The 22,813-nt window shown below is 42.2% G+C and overlaps 2 protein-coding genes across 10 annotated transcripts in view; both read right to left on the bottom strand.

The window, feature by feature from the left end:
- Positions 1–1,485: 1,485 nt before the first annotated feature.
- On the bottom strand, positions 1,486–10,437 carry LOC121683427 (protein sel-1 homolog 3). Of its 2 annotated transcripts, none has more exons than XM_042063063.1 (23): positions 10,009–10,437; positions 9,334–9,841; positions 8,876–9,002; positions 8,487–8,608; positions 8,055–8,170; positions 7,907–7,968; positions 7,666–7,798; positions 7,327–7,456; positions 7,071–7,214; positions 6,752–6,954; positions 6,130–6,309; positions 5,716–5,835; positions 5,294–5,434; positions 5,116–5,178; positions 4,852–5,025; positions 4,403–4,530; positions 4,227–4,310; positions 3,215–3,305; positions 2,697–2,784; positions 2,375–2,484; positions 2,093–2,220; positions 1,823–1,922; positions 1,486–1,704 (listed from the first exon to the last, which is right to left on the bottom strand). In XM_042063063.1, exons 1-23 carry the CDS (start codon positions 10,066–10,068, stop codon positions 1,603–1,605), a joined length of 3,114 nt encoding a protein of 1,037 aa, XP_041918997.1. In that variant the 5' UTR covers positions 10,069–10,437; the 3' UTR covers positions 1,486–1,602. The 2 variants fall into 2 exon arrangements, with proteins under 2 accessions (XP_041918997.1, XP_041918998.1); XM_042063064.1 differs by having other exon boundaries at positions 9,334–9,760.
- A 1,222-nt stretch (positions 10,438–11,659) lies between these two features.
- Positions 11,660–22,813, bottom strand: part of stim1a (stromal interaction molecule 1a) — a 41,763-nt gene continuing 30,609 nt past the window's right edge. For 6 of the 8 annotated variants that reach the window (XM_042063068.1, XM_042063067.1, XM_042063066.1 and 3 more), the window contains exons 9-14: positions 22,337–22,504; positions 21,346–21,446; positions 20,626–20,858; positions 16,049–16,129; positions 14,532–14,937; positions 11,660–13,767 (exon numbers count right to left, since the gene is read on the bottom strand). In XM_042063068.1, coding sequence (XP_041919002.1) covers positions 13,200–13,767; positions 14,532–14,937; positions 16,049–16,129; positions 20,626–20,858; positions 21,346–21,446; positions 22,337–22,504 — 1,557 coding nt within the window. In that variant the 3' untranslated portion in view covers positions 11,660–13,199. The remainder of the gene's footprint in view (positions 13,768–14,531; positions 14,938–16,048; positions 16,130–20,625; positions 20,859–21,345; positions 21,447–22,336; positions 22,505–22,813) is intronic. The other 2 variants (XM_042063071.1, XM_042063072.1) reach the window with 2 other exon arrangements.

Genomic DNA, 22,813 nt, shown 5'->3' with positions numbered 1-22,813 from the left:
GTCAGGGGGGAGGGGGAGGGGATACACTGCTCTACAGTAATTTGAAAGTGATTGCAGTACCAGTTTTGGCCACAATTTTACAAACGGTTCCTTTAAATGCTCAGCATTGCTTACCCTGACTTGTTTAATGTTCCTTGTTAAAGAAGAATATGCTGCAAGGCCTACAGGTATATCCAAAATTCATGACTTGGTAGAAAATTTAATTTATCGCCCAGGTCCCAGGCATAACCTAACCTTCCAAGTGGAAAAATTATTCCTATAAAATTACTCTTCTCCGGTGGGATAGGCCAGACTTGATAAGTGACGCTCCTTATAGTCCAAATTCATGCAAGGGGGTCACTGAGGTGCTACAACAAAGTCAAAATGTTTGACAGAATAGCTATCGCAAACACTTGGGGCAGCAGGCTAGTGGTGAAGACCTTGCTACCAGGCTTGTGCAAAATTCCATAATTGAATTGAAACTGGCTCTTAAATTCCAATTCAATTCTTGAATTTCACTTGCATTTCAATTGAGGTAGCAAACAGGAAGCAGAATTGCAATTTGAATTGTGCACAACCCTGCTTGCTACACATAATTGCTATGATGCTCCGGACATCTGCTTGAGGAAGTTTTCTGTAAATGGACCTCGCTGAATATTAATAGAATAATATAAATTATTTCTTGTTTAGACTGTTTGGGAAGCAGTGGGAGTGTTTAAATAATCACTACAGCATGACAAACAGTATGCATAACTCATAGCTTATGTTCAGAGGATCAAATGACAGCATTCACCAGAAATCTGTCATTTCCATGAGAAGAATCCCTTTTTGAAACAGTCATGATCTAGCAGTTGAAGAGTCAAGCCATTTTTACTTACTCCCTCATTAGTTAGAGGGACAATGTTATTTCAATTAGCTGGTTGCCTTGAGACTTGGCTGTTCCTCTGTGGCTGAGTGCAGGTCTCAGCTTGCAGAACACCTGCTGTTTGTGCTATTCCTCTGTGTCCCCTCATGTGACACAACAGTATTCATTATAATTGGCTTAAGCACACAGGTAACCTCTGGGCCAGTAGCAAAGAGACAGGAAAATAATCCATCCTTGTGAAGCTATGTTTCAGCCATCATGCCATATAGATTACAGAAATACAGAACAAAAGTACAACTAATGAGCCCTGAGAAATGCCTGCCTGACCAGGTGTGGAGAAATCAGTCATGTCTACACGGATCTTGTTGAGGCAGCAGCAGGAACTATGGAATCTGAGAACTTTCCAAGGCAACATATTACACTATATTAAGTCGATGGGCTGCAAGAAGTACATAGGATATCCATTCTGTTATGATCTTGGCCTATATTAACAACAATGCAGTACTCTGTCAGGACAAAAGGCTGTAATCTCAGATCATGAAATAAGCAGAAGAGCTTAGCTTCTCAGATGTGATGTAGAGCTTAGGAGCTAACTAGCTGGTCTGCTAACCAGCTGACTTATCAAAGATCAGAAAGACAAATTAAATGGATAAAATAATTTATTGTATGGTTAGTGAATCCTAAGTATGGCACACTGAGAACATACTGAGTGGTATTAACAGAATGTGTGATCTAAATCCCCCCCAACCGGTTGGTGGTCATGTGATCTGACCAGTGTCCATGACGTATCTTCTGATGATGTTGGATATCACAAAGGCCATCGCTACGGTGGCAGCTGTTATAGCAACAGTACTTGACGTCTGAAAGAAAGCAAATACACAACCATGTCTGAGCAATAGTTTAAACTATTTAAGTCATACAATACAAAATGCAGGAAGAGAATGGTGTGTCTTTTTAACCAACTGCACAAAACTGTACCTTGAGAACAATATTGGTCTCCCAAAATGAGTGTAGATACACATTGAACAGAGCAAGACTGCAAGGTATGTATGCATCTGTGGCATTTGAATCTATACATCTGTTTGGTAGAGAAAAAAATATGTGATGTCACCTTCATAAGCAACTGTTGTTTATATACATAAGAGTATTTAATGTATTTGTGCACATTGACAAACAGGCAGATGAATCATTTTAGAATAGGCAGAAATGTAATAAAACAAGATTAAGTAGAAAGGAGAGACTACTTACCTACGGTACAGTGTTGTGAGAAGGTCTTGTTTATCTGTTAGGTATGGCAGCAACAAGTTTAATTCCACCAGCAAAGACACTGGTAATGTCTCCCCCTCCTGGACAAGCATACCTAGACTATACCATCCCTGTTGACAAAGAGGGCAAAACAGAATGAAAACCACTACAGAAAAGACAGAGTAAAGCACTGGACAAGAAAAGTGGATCAGAAACACAATATCAATAGAGTTACCCACTAGGGGGAGGAAAAGTAAACTCAAAATTGTGATGAAGGGGGCACACCTGAGGTTCACCACTGAGAGTGGCCAGCTTGTACATTTCGGCGGCTTTGGTCACATCTTTCTTATCAGTCATGTTACTGACGGATAGCAAGTCTCCCATTTTGATCAAAGCTGCAAATCAAATATCACACCATCACAAGAAAACTCAACTGTCATGGAGACAACATTTTTTACACAACTTACATAACACCTAAGGAAGCTATTAACTGACACCTATCAACCTTTTACAACTGTGCTTTTTGCAAGTTGCCATGAAGACAGATTTTGGTGTCATAAAGTCACATTAGCAATGTTCTAATGTAATGTGATTTTTATTCGGTTACCATATCTATCTGGATATTCACTCTGAATGGTGAGATTGTAGTATCTTAACATGCACTGTTTCACAAAGGCCTGCGTCAAAAAACCTCCCTGTAGAGAAAAACAAATGGTAATAACTTTCATGTCACAACAGTATATATTTATCATATATATCATCCACAAAAGTATATATTTTGACAGTTTTCATCTCATATTCCAATATTATATAATGAAAATGTATAGCACACTGGTCATTCTTGAAAAATAAATTCCAACAGGCAAAACAGGACCCCGAACGGCCTCGTTGTTGTGAGTGAGTGAGTGAGAAGAAACCCCAAGGCCAGCGGCAGTGGTCATTAATTTTTTGCCATGGCCATTATCAAGAAATATTGGACCTTAGAACCTTAGGTATGGCCCATATAATTCAACTGAACTTTCTGCATTGCGACAGGCTGTATGATAATATGAAATGAAATAAATTGCAGTGCAGAATTGTCAAATAACAGAAATGTTAATGTAATTGTAAGTGTAATTAACTCACAGGGTTTTGTTCACATAAGTAGGCCACATTGAACTGGGCAGAAGCAAATCCTGATTCAGCCGCCATCAAGTAATGTATGAGAGCCATCAACCTTTAACATAAGGTAGTTAGTTTGGTTTAAAACACGGTAATCACACAAGGCCCCTCATTACAACATATGATAGGATGACATAGAAGCGAGGCTTTCTAGATAGACTTTAAATTACCTCTGTAGAAATGCAGTTTAATTTCTGATTAATGAATTCTGTACAAAGTGAATAGTTATAGTACTTAGGGGCAGCCGTGGCCTACTGGTTAGCGCTTCGGACCTGTTACCGGAGGGTTGCCGGTTCGAACCCCGACAGCTGAAGTGCCCTTGAGCAAGGCACCTAACCCCTCACTGCTCCCCGAGTGCCGCTGTTGTTGCAGGCAGCTTACTGCGCCGGGATTAGTGTATGCTTCACCTCACTGTGTGCTGAGTGTGTTTCACTAATTCACGGATTGGGATAAATGCAGAGACCAAATTTCCCTCACGGGAACAAAAAAGTATATATACTTATACTTATACAGTAGGCACAGCTGAAGTGCCTTTAAGCAAGGCACCTAACCCCTCACTGCTCCCCGAGCGCCGCTGTTGTTGTAGGCAGCTCACTGCGCTGGGATTAGTGTGTGCTTCACCTCACTGTGCTCACTGTGTGCTGAGTGTGTTTCACTAATTCACGGATTGGGATAAATGCAGAGACCAAATTTCCCTCATGGGATCAAAAGAGTATATATACTTATACTTATACTTTACTTCTCTGGAGTAGTGAGATGCTTCAGTGGACTGAAATCATTTTAAAAGGATCAGAGCAAGCAGTCCAAAAATATGACAATGAGGAACTGTTAGAACACATCATTTGCATAAGATGTTTCCCTTTTTCTTGTTTAACAGCTATGAGTGTATCATAATATCCTACTCTGGTGGGTAGAACCTATGGTTATTGCAATGGTGTTCTGGCTCTGGGGCCTCATAACCAACTGTAACAGTTACCATTTCTCTTTGAAATATGCATCAAGGCCTTTCCGTAAGACTCTTCCAAGGTAACCATTTTGTTCAGATGCCCATTTTGCCCATCTGAAAGTGAAAGGCAGAATTGTATAAGAGATACTGGCAGGCAAACAGAACATCCTTATAAATGAGTGACTACAGTGACATGTAATCCTTACAGAACAGCGTGATTAGGAAGCCTGCTCATGTGATTTGGGATCCCCTTATTCCACACCTCAGCCAGAGTAATGGCTCCATCAACATGGCCCCTTTGTGCAGACTTCAGGAAGTAGTGATATGCCATGACCTAAGATAAAGAAAAAACAGAAAAAAAGAAATATTGTCAGCTGAAGGAGGAAATGAATAGCCAGCTGATAGTAGGACTTGTGCTAAGTGTTTTAATTATCGAATCCACATAGTTAGAAATACCGAAGAGGGTGATGAGATGTTGGTGCAAAGTCTGAGCCAGCATTGAGATACAGGGTGATCTTACTCTTACTATTTTTCTGCAAATTCTGTGAAAAAAACAGCCAAGCACTTTCCAAGCACCTTCACCCCACTACTCTCCTGTAAACAGGCGAAACTAAAAGCACAGTTAGCGTTAACACACTACTGTAAGTGCACTTGCCTGGTCCGCTGGTTTGCCTGGATAGAAGCCTTGGGAGTGCATGACCCCCAGGTTCATGGCTGCGTCTGGGCTTCCCAGGGCATCGGCCTGTTCCCACAGCTGCACAGCACGCCCATAGTCCTTCTCATGCTGCTCATAGTACCAGCCCAGAGCGTTCATCGCAGGAACAAAGCCCTGTGCGGTACAGGAAGTGCAAGGTGTTAGATGCGCGCTATAAATATCGCCAAGACAGCTCATTCGTGTAATGGTTAACTTGCTACTTACTCGCTCTAAGGCTTTCTTAAGAAACATGACAGCTTTTGGGATGTCTCGTTCGACACCACGACCCTGTCAAAGGAAAAGGTATATTTCATAATTTACAATATTTCACACTGTGAAGTGGGGATAGTCAGGACCAATAGGCAGAACCAATATGAATATTTCTAAGAAGGGGAGAGCTGACCGTGAGCAGGACAATGGCATAGTCGTACATGGACACAGGGTCTTCCAGCCTTAAGGCTCCTCTCTGATAGTGCCTCACAGCAGTCTGAATGTCTGAAGACACACCCTGCTGGCCCCAGAACAGCATCCGGCCCATTGCTTGCTGTGAAAGAGCAGCCGCAAAACACATTAACACAATTTCACAATGCCTGATCTGGTCCAAAAGCCTTCATGTCAACAATCATGCATTAATAAGTTATGTATGAGTTAAGAGAGGGGGGCAGTGGTGGTCTAGCCATTAGTTGTCTGGACTTCCAAGTGCAAAGCCAGAAAATTGTTGGTCTGATACCAGGGCCTGCCACTGTATAAGTGCCTGAATAAATAATAATAATACATAAATAAATAAATAAATAAATAAACACTTAAAACCAGAGAGTTTCATACCTCTGCCCCTGCCACCCCATTCCGTGCTTGGAGCTTTAACCAGTGGAAGAGGTCATGGTTCTCATTGGTCTGTGCCTTCAGTACTTCCTCATTGTTGAGATATATGGCCTCTACAAAAGTCTAAGGAAGCAACGATGAGGACGGGGTAAATCACTGGCCACACAAAAGTATTGTAAAAGATAATGACAGTAAGGTAGTAAAATTATTGTTGAATATATAGTGCAGTATAATGTGACTGCATAATTATAGTTTTTTTGTGTTGTAGACTTATACAGAATGTACCAAAATATTATATAATATTACAAAAAACAAACCATTTGAAAATTCAATAGAAAAGTGGATGGTACAAAATATCAGCCACCTACTGCATTTAATGATTTGTCTGTCTGTTTAAAGTCAGTTTGCTAATGCTACCTGCTGTGAGGTGAAGTTCTGACGGTCGGCAGATGTCTGTTTAGCGATGTTGGCATAGTAGGCGTAAGCCAGGTCAGGGTCAGGAGGGACGTTCTGGTCACCTAGATGGTGCAGGTGCCCGAGGCGAAGCAGCGCCAGTCTCCAGTCCTGCTGGGCAGCCAGCAGAGCCAGCAGCCATGCCTGGACGAGAGGAGAGGACAGATGATCTGATTATGATCCAATTTACAGCTAGGAACTAGGAACAAAGCAGGTAAAAGTGACATTCTACAAACTTAGTGTAGGAGGGCAGGTCAAAACTTGTAACAGTGTAGAACTGTATAATAACTTTATCGATGATTTTAGTGGCTTCCTGTGCAATAACCTACAAGCAGGTCATGTTTTAGTTGATATTAATTTTAATCTTTAGCCACATAGGTACCTTGTTAATACTATACAACTCTGCAAATGGCAATAGTAACTGTCAATCTAAGTCAGTCATTTGATCAATAAGTCTGATATCAGTTCATCCATTTTTAGATATTGTTCCCCATATTTCTTTGTTATTTTATCAAAGGAAAGAGCCGAGACACAATGAGACGTTTCAGTTAAAGCAATGTGATCCACTCAGTGTATGGTGACACACCCTCTCAGGACGTGGCTTGACCCCAGCACTGCTGCTGTACAGGACCGAGGAGAGGTAGAGGGCACGCTTGTCCCCGAGGCAACCGGCCTGCAGTAAGAGTGGCATCATCCTACTGATGACTCTCGTATCCATGGCCTGGGTTAGTTTATGAAGGGTCAGGGAGTACAGAGCCTTGCCAATGGTGACTGGCCTAACCAATGGACCTGTGTAATATAGTACACATTGGGAAATAATCTTACATTTAGAGTGACTGCAATTGAACACTACGCTGTTGACATTTTGAAAACATGAAAAGTAAAAGTACGATCAAATGCTTTACCATATTTGTTTGCCAATTTTTCTGCTATAAGAAAAACATGTCGCCTCTGAGGTAAACTTGGCGCTTCCCATGCCTCACACTGTGGTGCTTTGATGTGGAACCTGTCTTTGGATTGCCACTGGTTGTATGCATCAACACAGACATCTGAATATGGATGAAACATCAGTTAGAATGCCTCACCGACACTAATATATGTAATGTGTTTTAGTAGAATTGCTTGCCTCTTGTGCCATCTGTTGTACAACTGAGGTATTACCTGAGTGTCCATTCTCTCTCACTCTTTGTAAATATTGAGCAATTTTCATCCTTACATCGAATTCAAATTTATGACAGGATTGATACCATTCTGTCATAAGTGTTATAGAAGGTGGTATGTGACCTTCAGACTGTGTAAAAACAAAATAAAAACAGACATGAAAAGTAATACTACCTCTCAGGGGGAAAGTAGCTCTTCTCTGAGAAATTGCAACAATAGATTACTGAGATTACCGAGTGTGCCTTTCTGATTATGGACATACGATTTCATATTTGTTTTTCAAACATACATTTTCTTTCTCACTTCCTGACTATATACCAGCTTTAGCGATCAACTTACCTCGGTTTGAGGAAGCATCCTGTTTCTGTAATAAATGATAGGTCCATAGTATCCTTCAATGCCATTAACGAATTCACCTCCCCCAACTGCAAAGTAGCCATCTGTGTCATCCAGATGAAAGGCTATATCAAATCTGTTGAAAATATTATGATAATGCTTACCTTCTACTGACATGACTTTCTAATATCATACTGTATATATATATATAAACATTCAACTTTAATGACAGACACATTCTTACACATGATTAGAGCTGTGCACAATGTAGTGCTGTCCATCTCTGCATGTCATGGTTATCCTGACCTGTAGATAAGAGTTTTATTTTCATTACCACTGGACCAAGGTCAGAATACTGAGTTCTTTTGATGAATGAGGTGCATGTCTCTCACCATCCATCCATCCAACACCACATTGAGGTGGCACCACTGCCTGATAGGCACAGTGAACGCGGAGAGGAAGGCTGAGGAAACCCCTGGTGCCCCATGCATCTGGATGTGCAAGTGGCCTGGAGGGGGCAGTTGTAATAATGAAGGCTTTGAAATTAGCACCGCATGGGGAAGCAAGGCAGATAACCACCAATGGTGCTATAAAAAGCCACTTCATTTCAAGCTTGTAAAATAGCTAATTTATCCTGGCAAGCTCTTTTCAAAATAGTCCCTTATGCAGAGCCTACTGTACTTACTCTTCTGATTCCGACTTTCTGCTAATATGACGCTAGACAAGATGCTACAAAACTTCCATTGCCCCTTTTATTGTATATAGTGGCACTGTTTAATACATAGAAACATGTATCCAAAAATGAATGGGACAACTAGTAATACCAGAGTTCTTCAGGAACAGTGAGGGAGAGGCATAAGTCCTCTTTGAGTCTAGGTGGTGCAGCACCCCACACAACTGTTGGCGACAGGGATGGAGCAGGTATATCCAGATGGAGAAAGCACACCTTTACAGAAGGGTGAACACAAACATAAGAGAGCAGTAAATGACTGCTATTATACAATGGCATAAGAGCTGCCTTTTACAGAGATAGACTGAACAGACAGGCTGATGGATTAGTACTAATGGCTCATAGCAGATCAAAGAAATTCAGAAAAAGTTAAGGTACCTATACCCGATAGAGGTCAAAGGTCAATGGATGACAACCGTTATGGTGTACAGTAAACGTTTACCAGACAGAGGAAGTGCACTCAGTGGGGTAATCATGCCTTACCAGGGATAAGGAATAGCCTTGAGTCGCAAACTCTCCAAAACCTCATCGCTGAATGGCTGAATAGTCCTTACGATACCAAATTTCTCCCCAGTGGAGGCATACAGTGTTGACAGGAACACAGCCACCTCTAAACAGATTAGGCAGTTGGGACCAATGATGCACAGACAATGCAAATCTCTTATCCCATGCACATAAAATACATTTGTGGTACATGGTGCATTTTCAGCACCTTGTATAGGCCAATGTATTGTAGACATAAACTTGTTAATAGACACTGTATATTAAATATGAAGTATTCATATCTATCTATGAATAACCTAAGGATGCATTTTAAAACCTGTTGAATTTACACAATGTACTCTGAATACATTAAATGTTCATGTGTTAGTCTAACGCAAAATAAAATTACATATTTCAGTTGACGGGGCATTTACTGTACAGTATAGTACCTACAGTACCTTGCTCCTGAGGACACTGTGGGATCTTGTCTTTCAGCGCTCCCCACTTCATCTCCAAGCCCCAGCTCAGGCACAGCTGATGCTGCTTCATTGGCCTGCTGAAGGGCTCCCTGAGATTCAGCAGCGTCATTGCACGTGCAGGGGCAGACATGTAGTCGTCCAGACTTCCAGCCCCACTGACCCAGGCACGCAGCATTGCAGTCAGGACCCATGCCGAGGGCTGGATCTTCCAGTCTGCTTGGTATACAAGCCAATCAGGCAGGGTCAGGGCAACTGTCCTGACCTTTGAGGAGCCCGGATGGCAGGTCCAGTGCCGTCTGAAGATCGTTGAAGTGTCTCCGGTGTCAAAAGATGCAAGGGCCTCCACGTGGACTACAGACGGCTCAGAGCATGAGTAGAGAACTTGCAAAGAGCTGGATTCCACTTCCTCTATTTGGTTTAGAAATATTACATCATCAAATGTGTGGTGATGATCAGCACATTCACTGACGGTAAACTGAGTCAAAAACTAAAATAGAAAATAAGAAGCAGTTTACAATGAGATAAACATGAGTTCACATGAAATATGAGCTTCTTTTTATATGGACAGCAACCATTTTCAAAGCGTGAAATGAAATTAAATTGTCTAGATAGCATTTGAATGTCATAAAAGACAAAGACAAGTGGCTTACTTACAAACACAACATGTTGTACCACCAGCCTAAGCAGGGAACTATTCCATTTGAACCCCTTCATCCTGCAGTGGAAATTGTCTGTTTCACTTGCATCACTCCAGGGATTAACCCATTTCAGTCGCTGAATCTATCAGATTAAAATATCTCATCTAAAACAACGCTGCCACAGTTCCACAGTTTCCAGTGAGGTTGGTCGTCTGAAGTGACTCCGGGATAATATCCTGCTTGGTCAACATAGTTAAGTATTAAGTAAACACTATAGGCAGCTCCACCTGTTAAGGCAAAGAATGAGTGTGACAAGCCATTCAGTTCAAGTAATGTGCTTGACTTGTTTCATCCCTGACTTTCTGGTTGGTTATGGTGCATTTTGCTGTGAAAACACTGATAATAGATAACTAGAGTCTATAGGCACAACACTATGAAACGTTCCTCTTCCTTGGTGACTATGCATCTTGAATGAGGAAATAGTATGGGTCTGTCTGTTCCTGGCTATTGGACCTCAGTAAATAGTAGAAAAACAATGCGGCCAGGTAACTCTGAATGGGAGACGACTGACGCCTGTTTTTTTTTTTTTTAAAGATGCAAACTTTAATCTCGTTTCCAAGCCAAATCAAATAAACCCAGCTGCAAAACTAGCCTGGTTACTACTCAATAGCCTTATCTTCCCATCAACTACTATCACAGATCAAGCCTATCTGTTCACACTGTCCATCTGTCCCCCAAATCATGATTATGCCGCTTGGGCCCATGTCTTTTTTTAGGAGAGCCTTTTCACAGGTGGGCCAACATAACCATGACCTTTGTATACATCCCATGCCATAGTATGGCAGGTGAAATTAATTTAAACTGATATATATTGAGGTGTGCAAACAAAATGACAACATTTTTTTTTTCTTTTAAAACTGTTTATTGCTATCATGCAGGAGTGCCATAAAATTCCAAATACTTGGAGTCACAGAAGATGCAAAATTCTTCCTTTTTTCCCGTACAAATGCACAGTCACAAATAGAAGCTCAAAGGGAGAAAGTAGATAAATAACTGCTCACATATTTTTCGCTCCCTTGACCCAGCACGAGTGTTGCAACAGGTTTACATGCATCAACAGATTGCAGTGCATTTTACCGGTAACAGATATAGATCGGCACACGCACACATATCCATCCATACACACTTGAACACACACACAGACACACACACACACACACGCACGCACACAGAGCAAAAATCCATTTGTAGCTTTGTCGTGCAAGAGAGGTACAAATGACACATCATAAATTACCTACACCACACGGTTATTATAAACTGCTTGATGAAATAAAACCGTACACTTTTTGATGAAGCACTGTCATCCATACCATCTTCTAGTCCGTACTCGGAAGAGTCCGTAAGGGAGGGAGGTGTCCTGTGCAGCAATGCTATGCCTCCCCCGGGAAATTTGGGAGGTAAAACAGATCAGAATTGGTAAAATATATTTTGTAATTTTTCAAAAACAAAACAAAAATACTCTTTTCCATTTCATGACTATCAAATATAATTTGATAAATCAAGGCACTATGTCACTTTAGGAAGAGCCAATCCAAAACATTAAAGGGGGGGGGACACAACAAATGCATAGTGCCAACCAGTAAAATACAAACTCAGGCCCTTTAGAGAGTTAAAAACTGTTACCATGTAAACATTTTTCAGAGTAGTGTGCTTGGGGGGTCAGCACCGGAGGATCTGAGTGAGGTGTGGCGCACGATATCTGGTGTGCCGGAGGCACCTTTTACTACCACATAATAATATACAAAATGGTGAAATTATTCTGGAAAAGATATGAAATTACAATATGTTCTTAAAAGCCTCATTACCGAATGTCAAATACTTCGGACACCTCTGCACTCAGACTGATACTAGAAAAAAATCGGCACATATTTCCCATGTCCATATGTCTTTGGTTTGGCACTTCCAGCCACATTTTTTTCTGGGCAAATATCTAAATATGATTCAAGAACAGAAAACAGCTCACTAGGATATACACAAGCGCTTAACAGATAAGACCAGTGATTATGACATGGACCTATAGGGAAGTTTTTCATTATTTGACTTAAATAACTTACTCTTACAGTGCCTAGCTACTGCTGACCAAGATGCTCTGTTTGTGCATGCTGACATTTCCTGCATGCATCCAAAGTCAGAGTATGGCCCCAGGAGTCCACTATATAGTGATAAGAGAGCATTAAATGAAAGGGAAAAAAAAGTCTACTAACACCTTTTTAAAATACATTCTTTTTATCGTTCTGCATATTAATTAACAGGGCTTGATACCTTTTTTGTCTGAGTGATTTGGTCTCAACAGTAAAAAAAAAGAAAAAAAAGATCACTTTAAAAATGTATTCCGACGACAATCCCCTTGTCCATGACTGGGACTTGACGTGTTTTTTTGCTTTGTTTTGTTTTTTTTGTTTTTTTTGTCACTAGATTTTTGCCTACAGGGCAGAATACTAACAATTCAACATTAGCCCAAGATATTTAGGAAGGTTATCACGTGTACATACAGACACACATTATAGTTCAGCCCTTTTCTACCTTCCTAGCAAAGTCAGGTGTTAGCTCAGAGTTCTTTATCTACTGCCAGGAAGGTGTAACGAAGGGTAGCAAAGGGGAGCGGTGACGATGAGAACTCAAATATTTCGCTTCTGTGCGAATGATATGAACCAAGCAAACACCTAAGAACATTCAAGATTTTCAATCAATCAAAGCTACAGACATGCAAAATGATAACGAGATAACAACAAGTATTATGTCTGAAAAGGGATACATCCCTTTGAAAGACTGGCACTGTCTCCTGCAGAATAAATAGTGCTTTGCATTATCATATACAACCCCAACCCAAGAGAGGAAATATTTTGTCATTAATCAAAAAAAAAAAACAATACAATGACATCAATGACTTGCTGGTTGCTCCCAAAGTTCCTAAGAAAAAAGTACCTTACAAAACTTTCAAAAGGCAACAGTTTGTGCCATCGTTTGTAACCAGTGAAATAAAGAAAAAAATATCTGGAGTACATATATTTGGACATCTGCTTCAAGAACAGAAAATAATTTTTACCATCAACAACAAAATAAAGAACAAACAAAAAAAACCTTTGACAGCTATAAAGCAGTCCACAGTCCCTGTTCTTTTTTTATATTTATATTATTTTCATCTGTTTACTTCTTCTGCTTCTTAAAGATCTTGAAGGTGTGTTTCTTTCTGCTGGTGACCGAGTCAGTGTCATCGCCCGTGGAGCCACTGTCATCCTCCAGGGGGCTCTTCTTGGAGGACAGGTGGGGGATCCGGCTGCTGACTTTGGTCCCGGCCGCCCCGGGCAGCCCGGTGGGGGACGGTGTGTCCGGGTCGGTGGAGTTCGGGCTCAGCGAGCGTGAAGACTCGGACATGGAGAGCTGGGCGGCCTGGGCGGCAACGGCGCTGCTGCTGCTGCTGTTGTTGATCTCGCCGAGGCTGGCCGACTTTTCGATGCTGTAGGTCTTCTTCATGAGAATGGGGCTGTCTGAGACGGCCTCGGGGGAGGCGTCTGGCACGCGGCTGCCGCCGTTGGGGGTGTAGGCGGTGTGCATGGGGCCGGCCTCGTCCACACCACGAGCCCCGGCGCCGTGCATCAGGGAGATGGGCTTCATCATGAGGCCCTTGGAGCCACCGTAGGAGGTGGTTAGACGCAACTGCTCGCCCACCTGAGAGATGCAGAGGGACGAGTCCGAGTCCGAGCGGTTCAGGTCCCTGTGGAGGAAGCACACAGAGAGGCTGTGGAGGCTGATGGGACCAGATAAATAGTGCCGCTAGACTGAATGGCAACATTCAAAGTGCGCTGGCTCACAACTGTGCTATTTCCTTCAAAGTCCACTACTATTATAGGAAGCCTTGAAAGTCACAGAGGGAACAACACTTAAATGCTGACATTAAATCCAATTTAGGAAGTCATACATTTTTTAAATATTATATTGCATGGATAGGATAATGTTAACAATATAAATGAGCACTGCAAATATTTTATGGAGCTTGAGGACCCCAGCCTCTACAGTGCGGAATAGTATGAATATTAAACATAGCAAGCATTAGATCCTGGTGGTGGTCCAAGTTTATAGCTAGGCATGCTTGAACTGTTTGAACGGTTTGTATAAAAAATTATACAATTATATAATTGTATATAATGATTAAGATTTTAAAACTGACATTAGTAAAGCACTTAGATGAACAGATCAATGGGGTGGCCATATTAGAAAAAGGAGGATAATGAAAAGATTTTTTTTTTAAATATTTAAAGAAAGATATCAATAAAGAAGGATATTACAGAGGGAAGTAGGCAAATCAGTGAATGGTATGGATGGCATTTATGTTTCGGGGATAGAGGAGGGGGGAAGCACTGCAACCAAGATTCGAAAAGGGCATTTTTAGAAAAAAGAGATTTCCTGGGAGAAACCCCCAGTGGCATGCCAGGCCAAGGAGAGGCGCAAGCCGAGCCAAGCGGAGCGGGGCGGGTATACCCATGACTGCCGGAGAGGCGTGAGCGCATATGGGGGATGTTGTCATTGGGGAAGTCGGCAAAGGTGTCCATGGGCTGGAAATAAGACGAGTGACAGTGGGAGGAATGAAGATGGCTGGACGAGGCTGCTAGAGAGGAGAAGGAGAGAGGAAGAGGAGGAGGAGGAGCAGCAGCGAGGGAGGATGAGGAAGAGGAGGTGCAGATAATGGAGGGGTGCTCGAAGGAGCGGCTGCGGCACTGCAGGAGAGAGACCCCAGTGTGGGATTGGTGGGACTGGGGGTGCAGGCCGCCGCTGGCCTCCCCCTGTGTCCCCCCCGCCGCCAGAGGGCAGCCCTCTACCAACCTCTGGGAGCCCATGGCCAGCTGCGGGTCGATGTGGCGTTGGCGCAGGGACATCATACTGGGAGCTGTGGACACAGAAACACACTGCGGTAAGTCTGTCATACATGTGTGTGGGCAACAGCTGATAAAAGAGATTGCATTAGAAGCAAACGCTACTAAAGGCAGATGACAAAAGCAGTGAGTCAGGCCAGGTAAGTACAAGCAGGTGTTGGGAACATCAGAGACAAAGATGTGACAGGGGTGTGTTCGGGTGCATGTGAGCATCTGCCTGAGGGACTATGCCTAAATATTTAAGAAGAAAAGGGGATGCATCTTAGCAACTGATGGCACTTCATCTCAGTCTCCTTGTCTCCTTGTGTGCCTCAGGGTGAAGAGGGAAAGTTCTTTAGTAAACAAACTTTTTAAATATAAGGGCCTGTTAAGATTATTTCTGAATACATTACTGTTGTAATAAGCTAATGTTATACTTTACAGGAGTCATTGAGGGTTTCTAAAGCACTGCGGCTTACCTACTCAATACAATAGTATCCTACATTGAAACAACAAACCCTGAATGCATGCTTCCAGGTAAAAATAAATATTTTTTAGCATAATACATTTGGAACTAAAGCCAATAAAGAATTCAGATACTTTTTTGCATGTTCTGCATGTTTTCCTGGCATCTCGTTGGGTAGACATGTTGTTGTGTTGCCAGAAACTGGTTTAACAGCGAGACCAGAACACAGATCATAATACCTGGCCTGCTGCCAACACTTGGGATTTTCTTGCGACGTAACTACTATTTCTGCATGAACATTTAGACTCACTCCTACAGTGCCAATGCATCCCAAGAAGACTAGGCTCTTTAGAGGGGATTAGTGGCAGAACAGTGAAAAGCAAGTCCGTGCTCTTGATGACTGAGAGGGGAGGAGAAATAGAGGAGGGACAGTCTAAAGAAAGGGCAAGCTGTGAGGAAAACTGTGGAGGCCGTATGGATATGGAGCCTCTGAGATGCTCCGTGGTTTAGTCCATACGTTTCCTAGTTGCCCTTCAACCTACAGTAGGGTTACATGCTCTGTACCACAGAGAAAAAGAGAGAGGTAGGCTTGGTTGTACAGGAGAGAGAAAGGGTTTTTTGGAGATGATGGTTTAGGAGGCGTAGGTGTGGGTAAGGATGGTTATTAAGGTCAAGCGAACCCGAGTATTTCCACAGGGATTGGCTGTCCGAGTTGAGGGACCACAGGTCACTTGCTCGCCGTTCCATGAGCATGGTGGCATCTGGATTGGACCAATGGTGTGCGAGATCGAGGCAGTGGTCAACGAGGAGTGAGAAAAGAAAAGGGGGGGACCAGGGGGGTGGCTGTTATTAAAATTTTTAATTTGAACCTTGCACCAGGTGAGTCACTGTCTGCTTTGTAAAAGTAGCCAGTAACATCTATGTTTGCTGTTTTTTTTTGCTTGTAATGTAGGCAAACCCCCAAATATTTCAATAACTAGATGTACCACAGAGCTGTACAAAACATGACCGCCGCCCAGTCCAGCATATTTTTTCCAGAAAAATCAAGTTGAGCTTGTCAAATTGTGTTAATTTCCTACTTTGTTCCTTTTTTGTGTGTTTGTAATTGAGTGTGTGCAGAGTATGTGGTTGTTTTTGTGTATATGCGTTTTGTGTGTGTTTTTTTGTTTGTGAGTGTGTGTGTGTGTGTGCATGTGTTTGTAGGTGTGTTTGTATGTGTGGGTGCATGTGTGTGTTTATGTGTTTGTTTGCGTGTTTGTGCGTGTCGTGTGTGTGCATGTATGTGTGTGTGCGTGCATGTGTAGTGTGTGTGTGTTTTTGTGTGTGTGTGTATGTATGTGTGTGTGTGTGTGTGTGTGTGTGTGTGTGTGTGTGTGTGTGTGTGTGTGTGTGTGTGTGTGTCTTTATGTATGTGTACATAAATAAAGCAAATCAGGGAACCACCTACTCTTTGCGATAAGTGCCATGGGATCTTTAACAACCATGGTGAGTCAGGACCTCAATTTAACATTCATGCAAAGGAAAACATCTCCTGCAGTACAGTGTCCCTGTCACTGCAATAGGACATTGGGATTGATATTTGTTTGGTGGCTTTTGGCCACAGGGAAGAGTGCCACCTACTGGCCAGCCACCAACACCGCTTCCAGCAGGATCCTACTCTTCCAAGGAGGTTTCTTATCCAAGTACTAACTAAGCCTGCTTAGCTTCAGTAATTCAGCAAAGTTAGGGTATCTGCTGGTCTGGCTGCTGACTAAAAACAAAAAGGTGAAAGGCATATAGGATTCTAACTGTGTCACTGAATTGCATTATGCACACTCAATTCTCACTGGTATCTGCTAGACAAAAAGTACCAAAACATGATTAGTTCATAGATTTCACATGTAAAAACATTTTATACAACCCCACCCCCATCTTGCCTGATCATAAATTCTGAGAAATTCTTGAATTGTGTGCCTGTGTGCGTGTACGTGTTTATGTTTGTGTGTGTGTGTGTGTGTGTGTGTGTGTGCCTGTGTGTGTGCATGTGCATGCATGCGTACATATGTCTACTGTGTGTGTATGTGTCATATGTATGATTACTGTGAATGTATGTGTGTGTGTGAATATCTATTTATGCACATGTGTGCATATGGAATGGGTTAACATGACCCCTGGAGGCAAACATACGCAAAAAATTGGTCATCCTAGGCCCTACGGTTCTCAAGATATTCAGTTGGTTCGGAAAATTCGGTTGGTGTACGGCCACTAAATGCACACATAAATTAATTTATTGTATGGCCCCCCATGAACGAAAGTCCACAAAACTTGGCATGCATTCGGAGGGTGTCATAATGATCCTACACTTTCAATTTCATGCAGTTTTGATCATGTCAGCCAGAGATATTGTGATTACAACACCTAATTTTTTGCTTTTAAATTTTTAATTAGGTGGCGCTATACATGAAATAAGTGGTAATGGGATGGGTTGACATGGCCCCTTAAGACCAACATACAAAAAAAGGTGGCCCTCCTAGGCCCTACGGTTCTTGAGATATTCACAGAAAACTGTGTCCGGCCACCTACAGGCCAGTTGGTGTACAGTAACATAAATTAATTTATTGTATGGCCCCCCCATGAACGGAATTCCACGAAACTTGGCGTGCCTTCAGAGGGTGTCATAATGATCCTACACTTCCAATTTCGTGCAGTTTTGACCATGTTAGGTCACAGATACCTGCGATTACAACACCTAATTTTTACTTTTTTGTTTTTAACTAGGTGGCGCTATACATGAAATGAGTGGTTATGGAATGGGTTGACATGGCCCCTTAAGATCAACATACAAAAAAAAGTGGTCTTCCTAAACCCTACGGTTCTCAAGATATTCACAGAAAACTGTGTCTGCCCTACCCTCCTTTCGGGGGGTTCAGTCCAGCTACAGATCAAAAACGAAAACGATGGTTCCATGCTATCCATGTGGGGCTACATGCCCACCAAGTTTCGTGTACCCCGGTCTTTTGGTGTCCCAGGAATCCTTGACGGAAATTTGGCCATGCGAAAAAGAAAAAAAAAAAAGAAAAAAATCTGACTAAACCTATATGACCGCCGCTTCGCTGCGTGGCCGTCATAATAAAACCTTTGCTGTTGTGACCGCTGTTATTGGGTGAGGTGCTAGATCATGTTCAAAACACAATAGAATTAATTGCACACAAACCACCCTAGGATAATATCAATTCTTGAGATAATCAATTATAATCATCTCAACGTACAGTAGGGGCGTATTCAGGAAACAATAGTAAAAACTGAGTTTTTGAGAACTGTTTTTTTTGTTGGCCTTTTGTCCACACCACAACTAGCCTAGAAATCTAGACGCGCCCCTAGCGGCAGCAAATTACATTTGCTGCCAGGGTTAGTCTAGCAACTCTCCGTTGGCTCCGTTGTGAGCTCCAGAAATCGAAACTTAATCAGGCCAATGAAATCGTGTATAGAGTCGTTAGGTGGGCTTAACATAATGATTGATGGCAGAGTTGCAACGGTTTGGCTTGAAAACAAATAAGATGGATGTTGCTGCTGTCGAACAGTGTGACACGAGTTAAGCTTTTATTAAGTTGGCAAACGTTCGAACTAGCCAACTAGCTCCACTGGTTGGAAACGCATGGGACTCATAGCGCTGCCGCTGTCCTATTGCGTGCAGAGGGAATTTGAAAGACAACTGATTATCCCGCCCCTCGGACTGAGCACTGCGAACGGTGAGTGCCCAGACCCTACATTTTAATGTGGGTCTGGCTCGTCAGGCTACACCACAACAGCATTTTAGGGGCTTGAAGACACCATTTTTTGAAAAGGTGTCCCAAAGTGGAAACGCAGCCCTTTTATTGCAATATGGGCAGGTAAAAAACTTATGTTTTTGAAAACGATGACGGAACCACAGCATTCCAATTATATATTTCAGACTTCGTCTGAGCTCTGCCCAAAAAAACTTCTCTGTAGTAACTGGTAATGAATGGAAGATCTATTCTTGATGGTAAGACATCACAATTATCTGCCAATTTAGTTCTATTTATATGAGGATGTAAATATGTCCGACACATAGGTGGCTAAAGCCCTTGGTTTGTTGAAAAAAACTGAGACTAACAGTTTGTAAGCGTTAGAGAAGCAAGCTTTGCTGGAAAATTCTGTTTCTCGATGTTGAAAAAAGCAATATTTCAGGAATTATCTTGTTCTGTTGTACATGTGTTGTACCCTTTAGTTTAGATGTAGGCTTGCAGTATAGGTCATGCAAGAGAAAAAAAAAAAATTCACTCCATTTCGGGTTTCTGGGTGGATACAGGCCATTTTGGTGACGCAAAGGGAAAAAATCTGTTGTCGTGTGGTTGACCCCTGAAGTAGGTCATGATGTGGTAATGGGCTGCAGTAGATGAATGGTGCAAATAACTAGTAATGAGTAAGCAAAAACTAGGAAAGAAGAAACACTATACTATGAGGATAGTGTTATTGGGTGTTGAAAAAACTACATGGACACTAAAAAGCAGGTGACTATTCAAAATGTTGAAATGACTGTCTGTTTGAAAAGTCTGTCGATTTTTCAATCTTTTTCTGTCCATAAGACAACAACTTTTTCCTGTGTCCAGACTGCCTTGTGGTAAAAATTGACATTTTTACTTTGGCAGAGGGAGAAACATGGTGTAACATGGGTTTTTGTTGATGGTAATGATTGGTAAAACTGTTGATTGAGTCGCTGCTAAAAATACTTCTGGACAAAGATTTGGTGTCATTATAAATGTATTTTTATGTGCCATTTCTGAGACATATTCACAACAGTTCATGAGAGGTTCTGCAAGTCCCTTTTCCACAAAGTGCTATACATCAGTGCATTGAAACAAACACACACACACGTACATACACACCCACACACTCATAACCAGCAGCCAACCAAAACGAAAAGTAAAGTTACCTGCACCCACAGTGAATAACACGTATATTATAATAAAACTGGAGATCTCTCAGAGCAACAACAAAACACTTTTTTTTTTTGGCAATCAAAAGACAATAGAAGAGCTTTCGATCCCTTTTCACCAGTGCAGAGGCATTTCTCCTTTTCATACTGTTGTTATAATATGATTATTATCATTTGATCTAGGTCATCATTTGGGGGCCGGCTCAGACTGGCCGGGGGGCTTGGGTTTGTGCTTGCCCAGCAGCCCCTTGCTGTGTTTGTGCGGCTGCGCGCCTTTGCTGGACCAGGCCCTGTGGCCGTCTGACTCGGGGGAGTCCTTACATTGGAGGGTGCCTGGCGTGACGAACTCGTCGTCCATGTCGTCCATGTCGTCCGACAGGAGGAAAGGCTGGGGCGTGGCCCGGCCGCCCATGAAACTGGGGTCCAGGTTGAGGGTCGAGGCCAGTGAGGGCAGGCCGGGGTTGTTGACGATCGTGAAGCCCGTCAGAATCTCGATCTGCTGCCACCGATGCAGGCGCTCGCGAAGGGCGGCCGTCACCTCGCCCAGTGCTTGCCTGCGGAGCAGGCACACGCAAGATCAAGATCAGCCAAGAGAGCTGAAAGTAGCATTGTCACAGTACCAAAATTATGACTTCGATATGATCTCATGCCTAAGCATCTTCATGCCAATACTGAAACAACAGCACAGCAAAAAAACTGCTAGTGTGCAATTGTATTATATCTGGAATGTGTAAATAGAAACCTGCTTGAAGGGGTTTCATTATGTTTTGTCAAAGAGGGCTAGATAAGACCAAACAATCCACAAAAACAAAGCTCAAATATGAGCTTTCTGCATGTTGTTTATGTCATCAAGCTTTTTTTTTTAATCTGGTTATATAGTAATGTTCCTGATTTAAAATATCTTCTAGTCTTCTGTTTCAGTCACAGCATTTGGGAATCATATTACCAGAGCCCTTTTCCCTAGCCTGAGGGGAAAACAAATGCAGAGGAATTCAAGCAAGAATAAAGTGACCAAAAATCACTCCACTTTAAGACACTCACTTGGCTGAGAGGATCTTGTGATCCACATCATCCAGTGAAGAGCTGTGTGCCACATGAAAGGTCCCAAAGAGGGTGTTCCTCTTTTTCTTAATTTTCTCAGCCTGTGGAGCACAGGGGACACAGAGCAGCCATCAAAAACAACTCACATGAAAGAGGTTGGGTTTGTTTTCATCCCACAGCTTAGTGGCATTCATTAGTTTCAGTGTGCAGTGTGTTCAGAATGATCCAAAGGAACATCACATTTGGTTTGTCCTTATTCTGGAATGTGCTGGGACATTCTAGAATTCAGACAAACGATTTGAGCCACCATGTTAAAGTTTCTAATAGTGCTGTTTCAAAAATGCACAACAATTCAAATTTGTCATCACTTGAAAAAAAAAAAAAGGTGACAAGATAGAAACACCCTATTTACTATTACCAGACACTCCTATTACTTCCCTTGATTTATCTACGGTGCTCTATACAAATTCATACACACAAATTCATACACATATGAAGCTCAAGGTTCATACATATGGTATCCTTTGAAAACTGATGGAATACAAAAACATTAGTGGCAGGATGCCCAAAATATGAATTATTAGGTACAGCCACTATCAATGCTACAACAGAATGATAAGACTTTGTCTTGTGGAGGTTTTTTAATGAAATGTTTTTATGGATAATTTTAGCAACTCATAACAAGGTTTAAGAGATGGAATAAATGTCTGCATGATGTATCATTAGTCTGATTAGTGAATTCTTGTTTGCTAGAAGGCGGCTAATGACAATTCGGAAACATTCACATACTCAAGGTGCATTAGAAACCAATTTTCTCTGGAATTCTGTGAAAGCGACAAGTAGTGGTTTTAATAACAGCAGAACATACAATACACTCAGAAATCCTTACTGCAACTAAACAGAATTGTCTGCAATGCAGATAATGACACAGCAACTGGCAACACCCCCCCCCCCCCCCCCCACTGGCTCCCCAGACTCCTGAGCGACTCACCCCTTCTTTGGCCACCAGCAGCTGCCGCTCTGCATTCTGTTTCTTGATGTTGTAGTACTGCACCTCCACCTCGTGCGTGAGCTGCAGCCACTTCTGCAGGGAATCTGGGGGAGCCCAGCTGCTGCGCGACTCCAGCTCCTTCTCCGCCTTCTTCAGAGCCATGCGCACCTGCGCCGGGACAACAGCAGGTCTTAGCAACATGCACGACCCACATAGCATATGTTGCTAATAAATAAGTGAGAGGCTCTTGGAGGGGTAATTTTGCCAAATGTCTTCAACATCAAATGCCATTATCTTTAGTCAATAAACATGATGATTTTTTTCACCCTCAGAATATGTAATCATTATCCTTTCCCTAAAGGAGGTACTGTTTTCATATTTACAGTAGTTATCGTGAATGTTTTTTGGCTCATTATCATCTTTGGATCAATACAGCATAGTTTCACAATCTTGTAGCCTTGTTAAGTATGGTGTGCT

The sequence above is a fragment of the Alosa sapidissima genome, chromosome 15 (genome assembly GCF_018492685.1).
Source record: "Alosa sapidissima isolate fAloSap1 chromosome 15, fAloSap1.pri, whole genome shotgun sequence".
Lineage (NCBI taxonomy): Eukaryota > Metazoa > Chordata > Actinopteri > Clupeiformes > Clupeidae > Alosa > Alosa sapidissima.
Note: the sequence above shows the minus strand (reverse complement) of the source record. Positions and strands in the feature narration are given on the sequence as shown.

Excerpts from the sequence above, each read along its gene's own strand:
- LOC121683427 (XM_042063063.1), bottom strand. The coding sequence starts at position 10,068 with ATGAAGGGGTTCAAATGGAATAGTTCCCTGCTTAGGCTGGTGGTACAA. Across the intron at positions 4,311-4,402 it reads CTTCCTAATCACGCTGTTCT|ATGGGCAAAATGGGCATCTG; the intron begins GTAAGGATTACA and ends TTTCACTTTCAG. Across the intron at positions 2,785-3,214 it reads ACTTATGTGAACAAAACCCT|GGAGGTTTTTTGACGCAGGC; the intron begins GTGAGTTAATTA and ends TTTTCTCTACAG.